The sequence below is a fragment of the Misgurnus anguillicaudatus genome, chromosome 19, assembly GCF_027580225.2.
Source record: "Misgurnus anguillicaudatus chromosome 19, ASM2758022v2, whole genome shotgun sequence".
Classification (NCBI taxonomy): Eukaryota; Metazoa; Chordata; class Actinopteri; order Cypriniformes; family Cobitidae; genus Misgurnus; species Misgurnus anguillicaudatus.
Window position 1 is genome coordinate 22588168 of NC_073355.2, and position 19503 is coordinate 22607670.

At 37.4% G+C, this 19503-nt stretch overlaps 1 protein-coding gene and 1 non-coding gene across 2 annotated transcripts; one reads left to right on the top strand and one right to left on the bottom strand.

Moving 5' to 3' along the window:
- Window positions 1-662: 662 nt before the first annotated feature.
- trnat-cgu (transfer RNA threonine (anticodon CGU)) lies at window positions 663-734 on the bottom strand. Its single transcript has one exon. It is a non-coding gene; the product is annotated as a tRNA-Thr (tRNA).
- Window positions 735-3368: 2634 nt separating this feature from the next.
- suz12a (SUZ12 polycomb repressive complex 2 subunit a) lies at window positions 3369-18934 on the top strand. Its single transcript, XM_073857163.1, has 16 exons — window positions 3369-4190; window positions 4985-5031; window positions 5160-5224; window positions 7013-7081; window positions 7188-7237; window positions 7330-7415; window positions 10088-10304; window positions 10426-10528; window positions 10606-10711; window positions 10812-10984; window positions 11172-11259; window positions 11421-11564; window positions 15439-15596; window positions 15719-15917; window positions 16710-16789; window positions 17004-18934. Exons 1-16 carry the CDS (start codon window positions 4019-4021, stop codon window positions 17305-17307), a joined length of 2061 nt encoding a protein of 686 aa, XP_073713264.1. The 5' UTR covers window positions 3369-4018; the 3' UTR covers window positions 17308-18934.
- Window positions 18935-19503: the final 569 nt, after the last annotated feature.

Consider the following 19503-nt stretch of genomic DNA (forward strand, 5'->3'; position numbering starts at 1 on the left):
CGTATGTGAAGTTTTAGCTTATACCACATATAGTTTATTTATTATAGCATGTTAAAATCGCCACTTTAGGTGTGAGCAAAAATTTGCTGTTTTGTGTCCTTTAAATTGCAAATGAGTTGATCTCTGCACTAAATGGCAGTGTCGTGGTTGGATAGTGCAGATCAAGGTGCCGTATTATCCCCTTCTGACATCACAAGGAAAGCCAGATTTCAATGACGTATTTTTTCACATGCTTGCAGAGAATGGTTTACCAAAACTAAGTAACTGGGTTGATCTTCTTCACATTCTTTAGGTTGATAGAAGCACTGGGGAACCAATTCTAGCACTTAAACATGGAAAAAGTCAGTATTTCATGAAATGTCCCCTTTAACTTGCATTTTTCTCCTTACGCAAGCTCAAACTGTTACAAACTGAAAGTGATCAGGCAAAACTTTCTAGGCAAAGTTTCTAGTTTCTCTAACTTTAACTTAAATATAATTTTATAATACAAAACGGGACAATAATAATTTGATTATGGAACACTTGTGTGATCGTTCAAATATTACACGATGGGAATATATAAAAACTTTTTTAACACGATGGGAACCCCTGATTTTAAGTGATTTTATGAACGTGTTTAAATGCTAAACTAAAAACAAAAAGCATAACTCTCCCAATTTTCTAGGCACGGACGGGGTTCGAACCCGCGATCTTCGGTTTACGAGACCGACGCCTTACCACTTGGCCACCGCGCCTGATGGCCACCGCGGCGTAAATAACGTAATTTAGTGTAACCTAAACTAAATAAAACAGGCGTTTGATGAACGCTTACAATGCTTATCACTTTTATAGATGTTATAGAAGTAATCTTTTATAGATAATCTATAGATATGGGGTATCTTGTTCCCCCCGAGAACAAGATCCCACATATATTTTACTGTATCGTGTGCTGTATTGTCCAACAATATTAATCACAGACGTTTGACATACATTTTCAATTCGTTAAAATTCTCAGTTTAGCTATGTGAAAAACATTATGACTGTTTCTACCTACACGCAGACCCACTTTAAGGGCTCGTTTTTTAACAGACAAGCAGCTAACGCATATGCATGACGGCTTTGAAACTGCGGTAAAGGACCACGTCAAGCGCCTATTGATTTAATCACGAACACACGGATTACAGAGTCAAAATCAAAAAAACATATTTGTTAAATGAAAGTTAAACACTTAAAACATTTGGGACTAGGCATTACAATTACAGCAAAACAAATAAACAACTAGGCCTAGCCTTTTCACTTGTCCTTGATTTTTTTCTATAAAATCCTAAAAGCACAAATCTTTACTCGGAAATAAATTATATTTTTATCTATAATCGAGAAAATTATATACTTTACTGAGAACCAGAGGCGTATCGTATAAAAATATAGAAAGTATGTTTTCAGCTGTGAAATAATTTACCCATTGCCTTTTTTATTATCTTAATTGTTACTACTGTAGTTTGCACACATGCAGTTTATGTAATCTACTGTATTCTATGCAAAATGTGTAGTTCTCAGTTTAGCTTTTATACAATTTTCGTCTATTTAATATAGTTTTTCTTTATTTTTAGCTTTTTCAAGCTAATATGAACCTTTAAATAAGTTAAAATGAGAAACAGTTTTCTGTGTTGATTATGTGGTGCCTTGGTTCCAAAAAAAAAAAAAAACACACCTATGAGTGTGTACAAAATAGGGAATATGAACAAACCAAGTGTCACATTGTAATCAGTGAACAAGACATGTATCATTTACAAATGAAAATTTTATAACAATTTGTTAAAAAATGTAGCTGAAGTCATTTTAGTGATTAACTCTTTTCTACATAAAATCATCCTAATGTAAAAAACATTCTGAGAAAATGACCTGTTCAGGGCTCAGACACTCCCTCCCAGTTTAAAGGGGCCATGGCATAAACCCTTTCAAGGTTTGTAAACATTGAATGACTTTCGGGTGCGCGCGCAGCATGGGGTCAAACTGTTCATACCATCCAGGCTTTATAATTTAATCTAACAGAGCTGAAAAATGATGACTTACCTCAAATGAAGTGAGCACTACAAACACAAGCCTCTTTGATATTTGCATTGTCCCAGTCTGCACGTTAATTGCTTCCAGCCGCAGATGTTATATTTTTTTGTTTTTGAGTTTCTGCATGAATCGCGAAAACTTAACGGAAGACCTGGTGCGATTTTCAAAGCCCACGACGCAAGGAGGCATTTTTGACGATAACAAATAATACGCAACTCAATCTGCTGTAATGACTTTTCTGACCCTGACATGCGCAGTGGGAACCGCCTGTGACGTGAACCGTGAAGGGGTCTATAAAAATCTGACTTTTTCCATGTTTAAGTGCTATGATTGGGTCCACAGTGCTTCTATCAACCTAAAAATGTGAAAAAGATCAACCCAGTAACTTAGTTTTGGTAAACCATTCTCTACAAGCACATCATTGTGATCAGTGTTTGAATTTCATCAGCTCATTTGCTTTTTATAGGACACACCCAAAACGGCACATTTTTGCACACACCTACAAAGTGGCAATTTAAACATGCTATAATCAATTATTTATATGGTGTTTTGAGCTAAAACTTCACATTTGTGCTCTGGGGCCACCAAAGATTTATTTGACATCTTAAAAAAGTCTTGTGTCATGGCCCCTTTAAAGCTAAATTCAAGGCACATCTCTATAGCTTTCACATAATGCAGCTCCGTCGTTGTAATTAAATGCAAATGATTATCTTTGCCAGAAATATTATGACTTAGCTAACTATTCTCAATCTTCTTTTCTTTCTTTATACCTGGAAATATACCCAACATCTATAAAGAGATGATAGGCTACCTAGTACCCCTATGAGGACTTCAATGACATTATCTCTGGATCATCATAAAAACATAAATATAAAAACCTTTATGATCACCTATCATTGCTATAATAATGGCCTAAACCTTAATTTGCTAACTAAACCGTATAATTTATACTAACAACTTTATTTTCTGACAAACCAGCATTTTCTGTAACATGCAATATGAAAAGAGCTATAGAGATACATTTGAATGGAAAATATAACCTTGATATATTTAATATTGACTGAGTGTCAAAGATTGAAATAAATGTTAAGTCAATGACTAAAATCAAACTTTGATAATGAAATAATTTCATTTGATTATGAGACTTTAGCTTGGATTTCACAGACAGGGACAAATATAACAAACAGGAAAGTACAACACATAAAAATAAATTGAAAACCTAACAACCCAAACGTGTAATGATCAGTTAGTAAACGTTTGGTTTACCAACCCTGGCCTGTCTCTATCTCAGCCTCTACTCTGAGGAGGGGGAAACGAATTTCCCGCGAAAAAATAATAAGCGAAACGGAAGACGGCCTGAGCACCGCACACACTCTCCACCAAACTTGATTGTAATTTCTAACCTCAAGCTTTTATCAGCTGTGCGGAATACATTCAAGGAGGAGGGCGGGTAATATTCCCAGCACTTTCGACTTTAGGTTGTTTCCTATCGGGCCCAATATTTCTGATCGTACGTGTACATTCTTAACAAGTAAACGGCGGTTTGTGTGAATTTATTCGACGCGATAGCGAACCTCTAAGCGTTAAATATACTTTCTGCTACGAAAAAGCGGGAGTTTTGTGTTCTGTAGCCATAGCGCCGAATAGCTTGCCGGGGTAACCGACGTTAATATTAAAATATCGTGTTACTGTTCACTATCAAGTCAGCAATCCAAAATTCATATGATCCGAAAAGCTTTATGTTGATTATAGACGCGAATGATACATCGTTGCAAGGTTTGCAGTAGCATTATCGCGAATTTCATCCGGCGTGTGGAAAACAAACTGAACTGCCGGCTTGTTGATGTTAACTGTTACTTTGTTGAGGGGGCGAACCAGTCTCGGCTGCTCTCCCTTTGTTTGGGCTCAGGACTCGGTTGGAATCCACTGGAGTTCCGTTTAAAACATCTGATTCGACCACTAACGCAATTTTAGGATGGCTCCACAAAAGCACGGCTCGGGTGGAAATGGTTTTTATGCCAGCAACACGGGTAAAGCTGCTAATGGAGGAGCACACATATCATCCGGTGTTGTGATGACTACAGTCAAGCGACCCAAGATGGAGCAGATCCAAGCCGACCACGAACTCTTTCTACAGGCTTTCGAGAGTAAGTTGGTCGGGGTTTGCCGCCATTTGAGCTTGAATATCGCGGAGTTTATATTTCAGCAGTTTTGTGGTGTTTGTTGTGCCGTTTTAAAAATTAACATCTGAAGCCGTTTAGCAGGTTGCTAACATTATCGCACCAAACTTGTGGTCACGTACGTGCCTTTGTATTGAGTCAAACCACTGCGTTCTGTGTCAGTAATAAAATGTGACCCTAAATGCCTATTGCTTTGTAAACATAACAAATCATTTTTTGTGTAAATGCTTAGTGCAGTTTTGAGTATCCGATTGGTTCGCGACATTTCTAGCTTGAAGGCTAAACAACGATAGTGATCAGCAAACTGTGTCCAATAGCTTACAAAATGCCGAAATGGCTTTTGATGTAGGGGATATGGATTATATCTTGTGTTTTTCCCATAATAATAGAATAATTAACAATACCCTTGTTATTTGTGTAGGCCACATCCTATATGAAAATTCGACACGTGCATCAGATGGCACGTGCTTTATGGTGCCTTTATGTCTTTTTTTCTAAGTTTAAAATGCCATTGGGGAACAGGAGAATTAACAGTAACGAACAGAAGAAAATCTACAAAAAAATTATGGTAGTGTCTCTACAAAAGCTAGTGGATACAAGACAAATTGTCTTCCTAGACTGTCACCTTGATTTATGTGAAAGAATGTCATTGTGAGAAAAGTGACTACTTTTAAAGTGCTTTCTTTTTAATTTTGCATGCACAAATGTTATTCTGAAAAATGTGTTTACTTTGCTTTTAATGTTTGATCCTCTGTTCACAGAACCAACTCAAATATACAGATTTCTCCGGACAAGAAATCTTATAGCAGTAAGTATTGCTAGACCATGAAGAAATGATGTGCTAATGTCAATTCCATATAAAAATATAACCAGGATACTGTAATAGCGCCCATGGCAATAGACTAATTATTGCATCCTTGTTTTTGCATTTGTTAGCCAATCTTCCTGCACCGAACACTGACATATATGTCACACAGAAACTCAAGAACAAACATGAAAAGGTAAGATTTTGTTACGCCTTTTATTTCCTTATTTGGCCTTACATTGACTAAAATTTGCATGTTAACAGAAGTATTATAAATGAATTATCTTGGTTAAGCTAGTTGAGGATTTATGATAGCTTAAAGGGGACGTATCATGAAAATCAGACTTTTTCCATGTTTTTTAAGTGCTCTTATTGGGTCCCCAGTGCTTTTATAAACCTAGAAAATGTGAAAAAGTCAAACCTAGTAACTTAGGCCCTGTTTACATTAGAGCATTTGCGTTTTAAAACGGCATTTTAAAATGAAAACGATCCTCGTTTATACTGACATTTTAAAAAGAATCTTCATCCACACTATACACGACCATAAACGCATGAAACATGACCAATCACGTAACTGGGCATGCGCAAAAAAGTGTAAAATAACTTATTACTCTAATAATAGGTTGCCTTTGCGAATTTATGCAGCCTACAGGTGTGTGATATTGACAAAATTCATACCTGGATCCTTTGCCGGCAACTACAACAGACACTATTTTTGAACCTATAAAAATGTGTTTGGGAAAGTCTTCAGCTCCCCCCTAACATATTGATATGATTCATAGGTTAATGTTGATGTTATAAATCAAACAGAAAGGTCTTTATGATTTTAAAAGGAAGCATTCAAGTAAACAGTACTTAACGTTAATTTTTAAAAGTATGCAGGGTCTGTGCACGTCCTCCGCTAGCAACACAGAAATACCAAAAAGCGCAATCGGCTAAACGAGCATTTTTATTGTTTTTATTAATTTATATTCACAAAACTTATCAACAAAACATCGATTAAAATTAAGAGACAAATTATATGAAACTAAATTTATTTTAAAGTAGCAAACAAAACTTAAATTAAACTCGAAAATAATGTCTGACGCATTACAATTCTCCCTTTATATTGGCCTTTACAACGCCCTATATGGTGTTTAAAATTACAGTCTATCTTTCGTAATAAGCTAACTAAATTTAAACAAAACATAAAAAACATCAACAATATTCAAACCCAACAATACTCAAACATAAATATAAAACAGACATTATCTACATGTTAAAACAATCTGATATAGCGTTTATAATAGCTGGTTGGTAGATGTTTACTATTTTTTGGCAAAACCTCCGTTGCAAACCACCATTTACCTAAATAAAAATAATTTTTACTATGAAAATGATGCGCTGTCACATTAACATCAGCAGTTCGTTTACATAAGACTCCGTCTACGTTTATTTACACTGCAGCGCAATGTCTAAGTTCTCAAACTAAAACAGGGTCTGCAGCGTTTGCGAACGAATCTGTTTTTGAGGTTCGAAAACGGTGGTGTAGTGTAAATGTAAGGCTTTAAGGTAGCATAAGTAACGCATTTTTAAAGGATAAACGCATTAATGTAAACATAGCCTTAGTTTTGGTAAACCATTCTTTGCAAGCATGTGAAAAAATAGGTAATTGAAATTTGGCTTCCCTTGTGATGTCAGAAGGGGATAATACTGCCCCTTGATATGCACTATCCAAACACGGCACTGCCATTTAGTGCAGAGATCAGCTCATTTGCATTTAAAAGGACACATCCAAAAACGGCACATTTTTGCTTGCATCTACAAATTGACAATTTTAACATACTATAATAAATGATCTGGGTGGTATTTTGAGCTAAAACTTCACATACGTACTCTGGGGACACCAAAGATTTATTTGACATCTTAAAAAAGTGAAATGTCCCCTTTGATATATGCCAGATACTATAATTAAATACTGACTTTTTTGCATCATATGTTTCAGAAAATGTTTTAACCTGAATGATATGCTGTTTAAAGTGGAGAAATTAAGAGTGGATCAGGAATTCCAGAAGTAAGATGTTCTTGAGCTAGTTTTAATTGATTTCCTCATCTTCTTTATAAGGTCAGATATATGCAAAGCATTTATTCTTAACCCATTTCATTGGTTTTTCCTCTAGCATGGCTTCAAATCTGCAGCTGACTTTCACTGGATTCTTCCATAAAACTGGTAAACCAACATTAAGGGTTTTAAGACTCAGGCTTCAAAGAAAAATAACCCTTGATCAGTTAGTAATTCTGATTTATTGTTCATTGCATTAGAGAAGCCATTGCAAAACTCTGAGAATGAAGAAAACTCTGTGTCTGTGGAAGTGCTGCTTGTCAAGGTCTGCCATAAGAAGAGAAAGGTAAAACTTTGTCCTTGGTGTGTCACAAATAAACAGTTCAAATTTCCATTGACCCTGATCACCAAAAAAACCCCAAACTAACTCAATATTGTCCATTACACAGACTGTATGACTTTATTAAATGTTGTCTACTTTGACTAAGGTTAATGTATCAAATTAAATTTGTAGTCTCACCTGTTTATGTTGATCATTTTGCATGTGGTATAAAATATTTGCAGGTATATTTTGTGTCCAAAGTCATTATTTTTTCACTTTTTTCTAATGTTTATATTTTAAATTTGGTACTCTCAAGATGTTACAGGTCATAACAATATAATATTTACTCTTCCAAGGTGTTGAGTAACAGTGTTGACAGTTCTGTTACATACTGTCAACACTGTTACACTACATTGTACAAAAACCCCATTCATACAGCACATTGATCCCAGAAAAGTCCCATAAAATTGCTAGTGTGCTTTCTGTGTGATTACAAACATGTCCCATAATTGTTACTGGAATTGCTCTCGAAGTAAGATTGCCGTAACATTTCCGAAAGACATCCTGTGTGAACAAAAGGAAACAATGCCGTAAAGGCCGTGTTGTAGTGAGGCATTGCAACGAAGTTATCAATTCTTTGACACTAGGGTTTTAAATGCACATTCACAATTGAGGGAAATTACAGATGATATGCAAACTTAATGTGGGAACTAGGGATGTCCCGATCCCACTTTTTCATTTTACGATTTGATTCAGATACCAGAATTCCGTCTATAAGCCTATACCGATTTCTCCCCGATACTACTGTAATTAAATGTGTATAGTGCTTTCTGCTACATCTAGTATCATTTTAAATGTTAAAATTAATAATTTAAAATGATTTATAAGTTACAGGAAATATTAGTAAATATTAATCATGACAGTGTTTAGGAGTACATATAATAGGTACGTTTGATCAGTTAAATATAGCTAAATATTTTTTCTGAATTGCGTAAAACTGTCATAGTAAAAAAGCTTTAGTGTGCAGATGGTTATTTTGAGTATTATGCGCTTGATCGGACTTTTTATGCACACTCCTGGTGAAGAATTTATGTGCCTAAGTCATAACACGCTAGGTTCATGGGGTTTCTGGGCGCAGAATTGATGCCCTTGAATCATCCTCTCATGGAATCCTCGGACCGCAATGGAAAGTTTATAACTGCTTAAACACAAAGAGAATAGATGCATCAGGTGCTCAGCACAAAGTGAAGTGCATCCATCCAACGGCTTACTGAGACTTTATAAAATCAGATCTTAAAGCCTACAGTTATCTTGTGTGTGCATGTGTAAATGACGCGTTTCATTCGTCCGCTTCACCAGTGGATTTGCGAGTAAGTTACAGTGTTTCTGTGAACTTAAATATCTTTAAATGTGCGTTTGTTCCTTCACATGAAGCTATTGCGTGTATTAAAAGACTTTGAATATAGTGCATAAAACGTTTATGGTGCTTTCATAATACGTTGTCCTTTTAATAGCTTGTCAGTAACAAGCAAGGCTAATGCACATTTCCTCGGAAATGGATCGGTCATGTTGTCGGTCCTCGATCCGATGTCCGATCCAGCCAAAAAGCCCGGATCGGCGCGATACCGATCCAGCATATCGGATCGGGGCATCCCTAGTGCGAACCCATGTGTGAACGCATGCACAGATTCTAGAAGATCATTGCTCATGTGAATGAACCAAAATCAAACAATCCATGGACAAATCTGGGACACTAGGGCTGTTCAATTAATCGCCTTTTAATTTTTACACATTTCGATTGCAAAAACTAGAGAATCGAGGTAATTTGATTAGTGTTCTGCATTCTGTTTCTGTCATTTCGTTTTGTTATAAATAAGCAGCTGCACTGCTGCTCCTCTCTTTCTCTCACACGTGCACGCGCTCTTGCATCTGTCCAAAGTCATAACACAAAGTAGTAATCCTTATGTGTTTGTTGAGGCAAATTATCCCTTTTGTTTAAAATATAATCAGCTGCATTGTGGCGCCCACCTCTCTCGCTCGCACTTGCAGAGTGTTGCGCTCTCGCATCTGTCCAAAGTCAAATTACTAGGTAGTAATCCTGTTTATGTTTGTAAAGTTATATGCATTTCAAACCAGTTAAAGTAAAACTATCCTTCATGTTTAAAATATGAATCGCGTTCCATTGGAGTACTGTGTTTATAAGGCAGCAACAACCCTAAACAAATGCATTGAATTGAGTAAAATGTTTATATTAAGTAATCATTAAGTTATAGTGTTAAATAATCAAGATTATGATTTTTCCCATAATCGAGCAGCCCTACCGGACACATTTTCCATGTATTTTCCTTAACCTGTGTGTGAAAAGGGCTAGAGTTTGACGGTGATCATTGGGAAATCGTGATTGTCAGCTATATAAGACGGCTATATTACAGAAAATTTTATATTGTAATGGCCTAACAATTTGTGATCCATGACAGTAGGCATTAGATTATTAAAATAATTAAAAATATAACCATTTGAACAAATTAATTGAAAAACAATTACTTTGGACACAGAATTTACCTGCAATTACATAATCACCCATGTGCCAATGTCTGTTGTACTATAGGTTTAATTACAGAATAGTAAGTTTTCATATATGTTCCAGTAGGACATAACTACGGATTTTAACTTTTGTTGTTTTTGATTTGTTTTAGGATGTGAGTTGTCCAGTAAAGCAAGTGCCTACAGGTAAAAAGCAGGTGCATCTTAACCCAGACAACAGTCAAAAGTTGGGAACTTTCCCCACACTGGTGGTACCCAGCCATGAGTTTGAACCCAGCAACAGCCACATGGTGAAGTCCTACTCCCTTCTGTTCAGAGTGTCTCATCCAGGAGGAAGAGATATTAGCGGTGTGACCAGCAGAGATACCAGTACGATTTTAAGCTTTTGATAGAGTCCCCGTAACAAATAATGGCAATGTTGAGATGTGCAGATCTTATTGAGGTCTTTTCAAAAGAGAAACATCTTTTTTTTTCTTTGTTTTCATCTCAGATGTTATTGAAGAGCTGTCTAACAGAAAGAGGAGATACTTATCTCATCAGGATGATGCAGAAACTACATTTGTGGCCCAGATGACTGTTTTTGATAAAAATAGGTATATTGCAATCTTTAATACTTCTAACATTGTTTTACCTTGATTGTCTGGTTTGTAAGATTGTGTTCTGTTAATAGACGACTTCAGCTTTTGGATGGCGAGTATGAAGTTTCCATGCAAGAGATGGAGGAGAGTCCCGTAGGCAAGAAGAGGGCAACATGGGAAACCATATTAGATGTGAAGGTCAGTAACCTGTGTGATGCATTTGGTCTTTGCATGTTAATATGAACATTTATTGTTGGTTAGTAATTAATCTGTATTCTCTCTCTATCCTTTTTTTCAGAGGCTGCCACCCTTTGAGACCTTTTCTCAGGGACCCACACTTCAATTCACTTTGCGATGGACCAATGGCATTGCTGACACAGCACCCGTGGCCAAACCATTGGCTACGCGCAATTCTGAATCCAGTGCGTTGGACAACAGCAAACAAAACAACATAAAGCCTCTACAGGCAGTAGTTAAGATGTATTCACACTGCAGTATGTCAATAAAGACAAGCAAACATCATGGACTTTGGGGCCTGGGACCTGATTTCAGGTGTTTTTAGTCCAACCCTATAGCATGCTGCTGTAAGGTTTAAAAATGATCATATTTTTGTCAAATATTTAGATTAACATTGTTGTTAAATTTGATGTTTGGTTGCAGTTAATGATCCAGTTGGCAGTGATCTACCAGTACGAAGAGAACTAACTCACGTTGAACCTCGTCAGAAACTAAGAGTTTATTATCAGGTGAGTTCTTATCATGCCTGTATAGTTTAACTTGATGATACATCCAAAGCTTTTACAAAGGGCAAAACATTTGTTGCTATGATTCATCTATGAAACTTTTCTTGAGTGAATGTGAAGTACTGCTGTGTGGTCATCCTCTTACGTCCATCCATCTTTATCAGTTTCTGTACAACAACAACACACGGCAGCAGACGGAGGCCAGAGATGACCTGCACTGTCCCTGGTGCACGTTGAACTGCCGCAAGCTCTACAGCCTCCTCAAGCACCTGAAGCTCTCACACAACCGCTTTATCTTTAACTATGTGGTGGGTAACATTTCCAGTCCACACAGATTACATTTGTCAATGTAAGGAAAGAAAAAAAAAATGGCGGAAACCAAACATCATGGTAGAAGGGTCCTCGTGCGTCCCATCTTTTCCGGTGTTTGCCAATGACGTTTTAACATTACGCAATTTAGGTGTTTTATCTGACTCCAAAAGATAAAATGTTGTTGTTCGTAATATGAATCAAATAGATTATTGTGGAATTTGGAGATTTGGTCATTCTATTTAGCTCATATTTATATTGAACTCATTCATTCGATTATCAATGTCGTTTCGGCCCACACCGGCCGTTGTGCGGGTTCTGAACACATACTGAAAGGTATAGCGGAAGATTTTCCAGAATTTTTGAAAAGAACCGCCCCTCCACCTAAAAAAAAAATGCACATGCGCAACACGCTACCTGCTCCACGCCTATTAAACGTGTGCACAAAAGAGAGAGCATGCACGAGCCTAGTTCTTGTCTTCGCTCTGTTTACACGTTGCTGTCTGCATGTTTACCGTGTCTGCGCGGTTCGTGACTTGTGCCAGGGCTAGCATCGCTAATCATAGCTTACATCAACTTTTAGTAGCAGTGATTTTAAATGGATTTCTCCAAATACCATGACAACCTTTAGCTGTCGAGTAGAAACTTCGCAACTGAGGCATCAGTGGGAAGCCCAACCTGTGCTCTTAGCGCACGCTAGTGTGTGAAATACTCTCCCAAAAACACCCTGGTCTTGTTTCTTTCTTCAGAGGCCTTTCTCTTCTTGTAATAAAATTCGTAGACACTTTTTCTCTTGCTAGCCTCAGACATTTTGAAAAAACACGGTGAGAACGCGAGCTTCAATGAATGACTGAAACCGTAGACCACCACACATATACACCTGAAAGTGTGCATACGCAGAAAGCGAACCTAGGGATGAGCACATACAACTGCCTTACGTAAACATATCATCAGAATGATTGACAACTGGGATGACCAATAATCTTGATGATCCACTCGGAAAAAGAAAATCTTCCGCTATACCTTTAATTGTACCAGAGGTTTTTGGCTAAAGCAGTTTAACAATGCTGCTCCTGGGTTCATTTGCTAAAAGGTTCCAATGTAGCCCCCCATAATTGTCTATATCAACTTGGTACAATTCTTACACTTTAATCAGAGGTTCAAGTTGGCTCCGTTCAACCTGATAGAGTAAATAATGTGACTATACAACAATGTAATTACAGCAAAGATAACCAGATGACCAGCGGTTATGACTCATCACCCTGATGGCCCACATACAGTGCGATTATGTACAACTTAGTTAAGGTTAATAATTAATCTGTCATACGATAACCAGAGGTTAATTGCTGAAGCCGTTTAACAAGTGTGTAATTTCTGCAGAAATGGCATGACCGGCCAGAAGTTTTCAACAGTGATTTTGTTCCATACCATTGGTTGAGCCAGTGTTGCTGCATTGGATTGCTATTTCAATAGAGCTATCAAAGTCCCTTTAGGGTAGTCATGAAACTTGGCAGCCTGCCTGCTCCAGGAAGTTATTTTAGTCATGCAAAACTGTAGAAGTAGGCCCTATCTACTTAAATGGGTAAAAACGGATATCTCGAAAATCACAATTTAATAACATATTTCTGACCAAAAATAGTTGCATTTTTATTACTCTTTAAAATGTGCAAACTGAAATGGCAAATAAAAAATGTTGCCAATGAAAACATGTCAATTTAGCAAAAAAGTCCCATATAATGCAATTTTTTTACACTCGGGTGAGGTGGTTTTTCAGGCAATTCAAAAAAGAAATGTATTGCAAATCTGCAATGAATTCTTTCCACATTTACAGGTCACCACCTGGTGTGTGTAAGTCACAAATCACCAGGGCCACCTTAACCTAATGTTAGGCCCTGGGGCTGAGAGGTTTTGTAGGCCCCCCATCTCCTCGATTTACAGAGTCTCATTTTAAAAAAGCGTAATATCTTTGTAATCTACATCACAAAATGCATTTGTTTCTTTCGAGACACAACAGTGAGTTTTCCCTCTTTGACCCAGAAAACACCATAATTTCGTTATATCACTGAGCTCACTTGAGCATAAACACAAGACACTTTATTTAACAACCACACACAGCAACTTATGGTGATAATTGAACCAAAATGTGTGAAAGTATACATGTTTAGCTTTATGTTTATATTGTTTTTGGAATATACAAATTTGCAGAAAATTGCCACTCACTAACTAAATGCTCACCACAGTTTTAAAAATATAATAAGTTAAAGTTAGTGTTAAAGTGAAAATGCACTAAAGATAACAAACGACAAGTCTTTACCGACAGAATCTTGTTTTTAAATCAGTTATTTATTTTGTAGGCTATTGAAGATATAGTATGCATTGTATTTTGTATTTATGCATACATAAGCATGTAAAACGACCAAGTATGAATATGCACAAGACAGACAGGGAACATACCTGTATATAAGATCTTTAGATAAGGAGATTATAAATATGAATGGTGCTATCAGGTGATGATTATGGAATCTGTTTTGAGGAGGTCTTGTTGCTCTTTACTTTCTTAGACTTGCACCTTTACTGTTGTGTCTCTTTCTCGTCTTTCAAACCAAGACGTGTGTACCGTGAGCAAACGTTGCGTCAAACTACATTGCTCCTGCTGCGCACACGTCACTGATACGTGAGTTTTGTCTTTTTGTCAGAAAACTTTATAACAATTAACAGCGTTATGTGCGGGAACTTTCTTTATTTGGCGGCACAGTTTCTTGCGCACGGTTGGAGAGACATGCCAGAGACCTGCACCTCACTGGTACTTATTATGAAATTTCAGAAATTACTCTTTCATTTGTTGGTGGATTATTTCCTGTTTCTCTGTCACACTCAGTCTAACATGCAGGAATGCCAAGTTGACCACGCGCACTTAATTACATTACGCGGAATAGAAAAATCTGTTACGTCTGACATTTTATTTCACAGTAAGTTACGACGGACCAATTAGCAGCCATGTAACGTGCAATTAGAGTGATTGACAGAAAACCTGACAAGTTACAAAACAAATATGACCTTTTCAGTTCATCATGAACATGGGAGGCCCGTGCATTAAAGCGGCCTTGCAAATCACACTGTATGTTTGGTCGCCTTGGAGTCGCATAACATTGGTTAATGGAAAAGCTGTCATTTCCCAATATTTTTTTTGAAAATAAGGCAAAATTTTTGCACATTTTCAATAGAAACCAGGCACCTTAAACCTCATCTTACTGGTACCTAGAGCCCCTCCTCCAGTAAATCGTCAGTCATTATCGATTGATGATTGGTTTCTTTAACAGAAAGGTGTGACTTCTGTTGCCAGAGCCGACATATTGGCCCTGTCCCAAATGGCACACTTCATGTGAACGTTCGGTCTCGTGGTCTTAAATTGCGCATGCTCGCTTAGTCTACGAGTTTGTAGGGTGTCCCGTTTGTCATTTATATGTTCTGAAGTGTGCTCATCAGCGCCCTCTTTGCACCCTTGATGCGGTCTTCAACCCATACTGCTGCAGGCCCCATGCACTTTACCAACCCAGAAGTGCGAAAGAGCAATCAGGCGACAGATGGGAGGATGAGCAACTTCTCTTCTTATTTCCAGCGTGACGCTCAAGTCTGTCCCAAAATGGGACCTGTGAGGAGGTCTTGCCTCTACCTGTCTGTGTGTTGATGATATGTGCTGCACTGCTGCTCATAGATGCAGAGATTTTTAATTTTCAATATTCAATATTTTTAAGCTATTATATACTCTATGAATGTTAAGCTGGTTTCGGAAAAACAATTTTAATGTAAAAATTACACGTTTTGCAATTGGTTGAAGTTTTTATACTAATTTAGCTGTGTTGGTCTCGCCAGCCTCACACTAAAGGAGCCAGGATAGACGTGTCGATTAATGAATGCTATGACGGTTCTTACGTGGGCAACCCTCAGGATATTCACTGCCAGCCTGGCTTTGCATTTAGCCGTAACGGACCAGTGAAGAGGACTCCAGTGACGCACTTCCTTGTCTGCAGGTCTGTACATTATGATAATGAAAGAAAAGTTGATTTATAAACATACCTTCTATGTTTGTTAACTTGTGGCTGATTTTCTACACAAACGTTGTTATAATTTTTTGTTTTAATTTTTTGTACAGACCGAAGCGTTCAAAGCCCAGCCTCTCCGAGTTCCTGGAGTCTGAAGATGGAGAACAGGAGCAGCAGCGAACTTACATCAGCGGCCACAACCGTCTGTACTTTCACAGCGATAGCTGTGTGCCACTCAGACCACAGGAAATGGAGGTGGACAGTGAGGACGAAAGGGACCCAGAGTGGCTCAGGGAAAAGACCGCTATGGTGAGCAACATTTATACTTTGCATTTTTACCACATTTACAAAATCAAAAAAGAATTGTCGGTTGGTGGATTTCCTGCACCTTCTGCTTAAAAGCGACACTCCACTTTTTTGAAAATGTGCTCATTTTCCAGCTCCCCTAGAGTTAAACATTTGATTTTTACAGTTTTGGAATCCATTCAGCCGATCTCCGGGTCTGGCAGTACCACTTTTAGCATAGCTTAGCATAATCCATTGAATCTGATTAGACCATTAGCTTCGCGCAAAAAAAAATGACCAAAGAGTTTCAATAATTTTCCTATTTAAAACTTGATAACTTTCAATAGCAGGGGACTATTTTTGGGCACTGCGTTATATCATTGCGCCTCCTGCAGCCATGTTACAGCAGCAAAGTCCTTGATTATTATGCTAGAATAAGAGTATAGTTCCTAACCATATCTGCCTAGAAAATTGCAACTTTACATTTTTCGTCGGTCTTAGTACACGATGTAACTACAGAAGAGTCAAGTTTAAAATAGGAAAAATATCAAAACTCTTTTTATATTTATATTATTTTTTAGCGTGATGCTAATGGTCTAATCTGATTCAATGGTTTATGCTAAGCTATGCTAAAAGTGGTACCGCCAGACCGGGAGATCAGCTAAATGGATTCCAAAACCGTAAAAATCAAATGTTAAAGTCTAGAGGAGCTGGAAAATAAGCATACTTTTAAAAAAAGTGGAGTGTCCCTTTAAAATGGTAAAAGTATTGTGCGTATTTTAGTGCACATTTTTAGTGTTTTTTTCCGCCCTTTAGCAAATTGAGGAGTTCACAGATGTCAACGAAGGTGAGAAAGAGGTGATGAAAATGTGGAACCTGCACGTAATGCAACATGGGTATGTATCATCAATTCTTACTCAATGGTCTCCTCAATTTTTTGGGTGTATTTAATATAGAAGTAATGCTGAAAAAGCAACGTCTTTCATACCTTGCTGTCTTTCTGTTCATGTTTAATATTGTATTTCATCATATTGCATATGTTTGTAGTTATTTTGTGCCCTCATCAATCATTAGGCTTGGCACTGATTAGCTTTATTACTTTGCCTGCAGATTCATAGCTGACAACCAAATGAATCAGGCCTGCATGTTGTTTGTGGAGCAGCACGGCACTTTTATCATCAAGAAGAGTCTGTCCCGAAACATTCTGCTCCATCTAGTCAGCATGCATGACTTTGGCTTAGTCAATACTGTCACCATAGATAAAGCCATGACTTACCTCCGAGATTTAAAACAGCAAAACGATATCCAGGAGCAATCTCAAGACAATGACACTAATCGTCCTGCCAACGATGCTGGTCCCAGTGGCGATGGAGATGTCAACGTATCAAACCCAGTCAAGAATGAAGATCTATGAAACCTACCAGTGATTGATTCATTTCACAATCTGCATTGAATTTGGTGTTGGCGGGCTTTACATGGCCCCTGGATGTGAGAGCCCACACATTCTGCACAGGCACTGAGTTAAAGGTGATGTAGAGTTAGTAAGGGGTTGTGTGGTTCGATGGTGCCATGATGATTATAATCTACAGATTGGGATTTTTGGCCTGAACCATCCGTTGTGAAAAGCAATTTTTATCTAGATGTGAATTACTTGAAGATGTCATAAGTCTTTGTGATGGACTACATTAGCGGGTAATTTCAAAAATCACAGTTTTTCCCCCACACAACCCTGTAGCTCTAGCAAATTTTTAGCACTTGTTTTAGGTGCCCGTTTTTAAAAAGAACTATGAAAAGATTTTTTTAATATATTTTGAATATCGATGGGTTGAAACGGCTCCTGCAAGCTTGCTTTTATTGTACATTTCTTTTTACAGGGGTTGGTGCGTTCATTCTGAAAACTTGAACTTTTTAGTTTTGCCTGTGTATAGATTTTTTGTGGGTAGTTTTTCCAACTTTTCTTTTTGACACTGTGGTTTGTGCCACCCCTAGATATCATTTTTGTTTTATTTTTTGCAATTCATCCGGACCAAAGTTTTATTGGTCTGTTCTTGGTGACTAAAGTGAAATGATCCACATTAACATTGAAGCACACGTGAAGACTTCACACGACTCGGATCGAGAAATGATTTCGGGATGGTCACTGCTGCAGGTTGATAAGTTTGCCGAGCCTTAACCGTTGTGCTGACCTTGCAACAGAAATGCATACAGGTACAGGGTACCAAAAATGTTCGAAATGTTTACACATGCCTTACCCATGAACACATGGTTTCTTAAGCAGGGTTTGAATCTTTGGTGCAAATTTATGCATTTATAGATTGCTGTGCCTAAAGCACTGCTTTCATTCACTGTTTGTATCGTTTCAGTGACAACGTACTGCACACATCACTGTGTCCAGTCACAACAAAATGCATTAAGTTTATCACCACGCATCTACTCTGCATAGTCCTTACGCTTGCATTTCCTTTGGACCTGTTGGTCCCTGGTGCCCATTCGTTTGAATTTGCTTTTCACGTGTTTTTGAGCGAACCTGTTGTACTGTATATAAGTTTAGTAAAATGACATGGCTTTGCGGAAGGTTATTATATTAAGATTATTTTAGACCAAAGTAAAATGGCTACAATTTTTCTCTAGTTTTCTTAAAGTTTGAACTAAGATATGTATGTCCTCATAGTTGTTGTTATTTTTTGTCTTTGTGTATGCATCTGATTTAATAGAAGGGGGTGTTTTTAATCAATCTTTCCTGCTTTGCTGAAACTGCACTGGTTAAAAAATGGGAATCATTTTTGATAAATGTTGAAAATCAATTACTAGATGAAGGGGTTTACCTAACTGCAATTACATAGTGCTCCCAATATTTGCATACAAAGACCAGCATCAGTTACACATGATGTTGTTTCATATAAACCAATGTAAAAAAAAAAGAAACCTATATCACCAATATGATACAAACATAAAACCAGCTTGTTCAGTCTGTGAATTAAGCTGATACAAGTGTTTGAGGTTGTTCTCTATTTAAAATAAAGACTTGTTTTTCCACAGTGGATACTTCACAGATGTTGATAATTCAATTAATTTTTGGTAAAAATGTGTATTTGTTAACATTAGCATAAACAATTTTCACAAGCATTTATTAATCTTAGTTCATGATAATTTCAACATTTTCTAATACATTTTTAAAATCAAAAGTTGTATCCGCTAACATCAGTTAATGCACTAAGAACTAACATAAATAACTGTATTGGCATTAACAAAGATTAATAAATGATGAGCACCTATTTCATTGCTAAATAACGACGTTATTTTGTGTATTTGGTATAATAAAATGTATATGCGTGGTTTATGGTTTAAAAAACACTTTATTTCTCACATACCGTACATTTTCGTAGCTCCAGATTTCACTCGCTTCCTAAAATGCACGGATTTTAAAAGCTCTGTGTCCCTGATTGGCCAGCTAATCTGTACGTTGTGATTGGTCTGATTACCTCTGACGTCAGCCGGAAATGTGACGCTCCTTACAATGTTTGAAAGATTCGCGCACAATCAGACAGCCAGCGACCAGCAGAATGGAAACCGTGCGACTTCCGGCGACACGAGCGAAATTGACCGTTGG

Bases quoted from the DNA above. Each gene is read 5' to 3' on its own strand.
- suz12a (XM_073857163.1), top strand. From the start codon at position 4,019: ATGGCTCCACAAAAGCACGGCTCGGGTGGAAATGGTTTTTATGCCAGC. The intron at 7,238-7,329 runs GTAAACCAACAT...TCATTGCATTAG, and splicing joins TGGATTCTTCCATAAAACTG to AGAAGCCATTGCAAAACTCT. The intron at 7,416-10,087 runs GTAAAACTTTGT...GATTTGTTTTAG, and splicing joins TCTGCCATAAGAAGAGAAAG to GATGTGAGTTGTCCAGTAAA.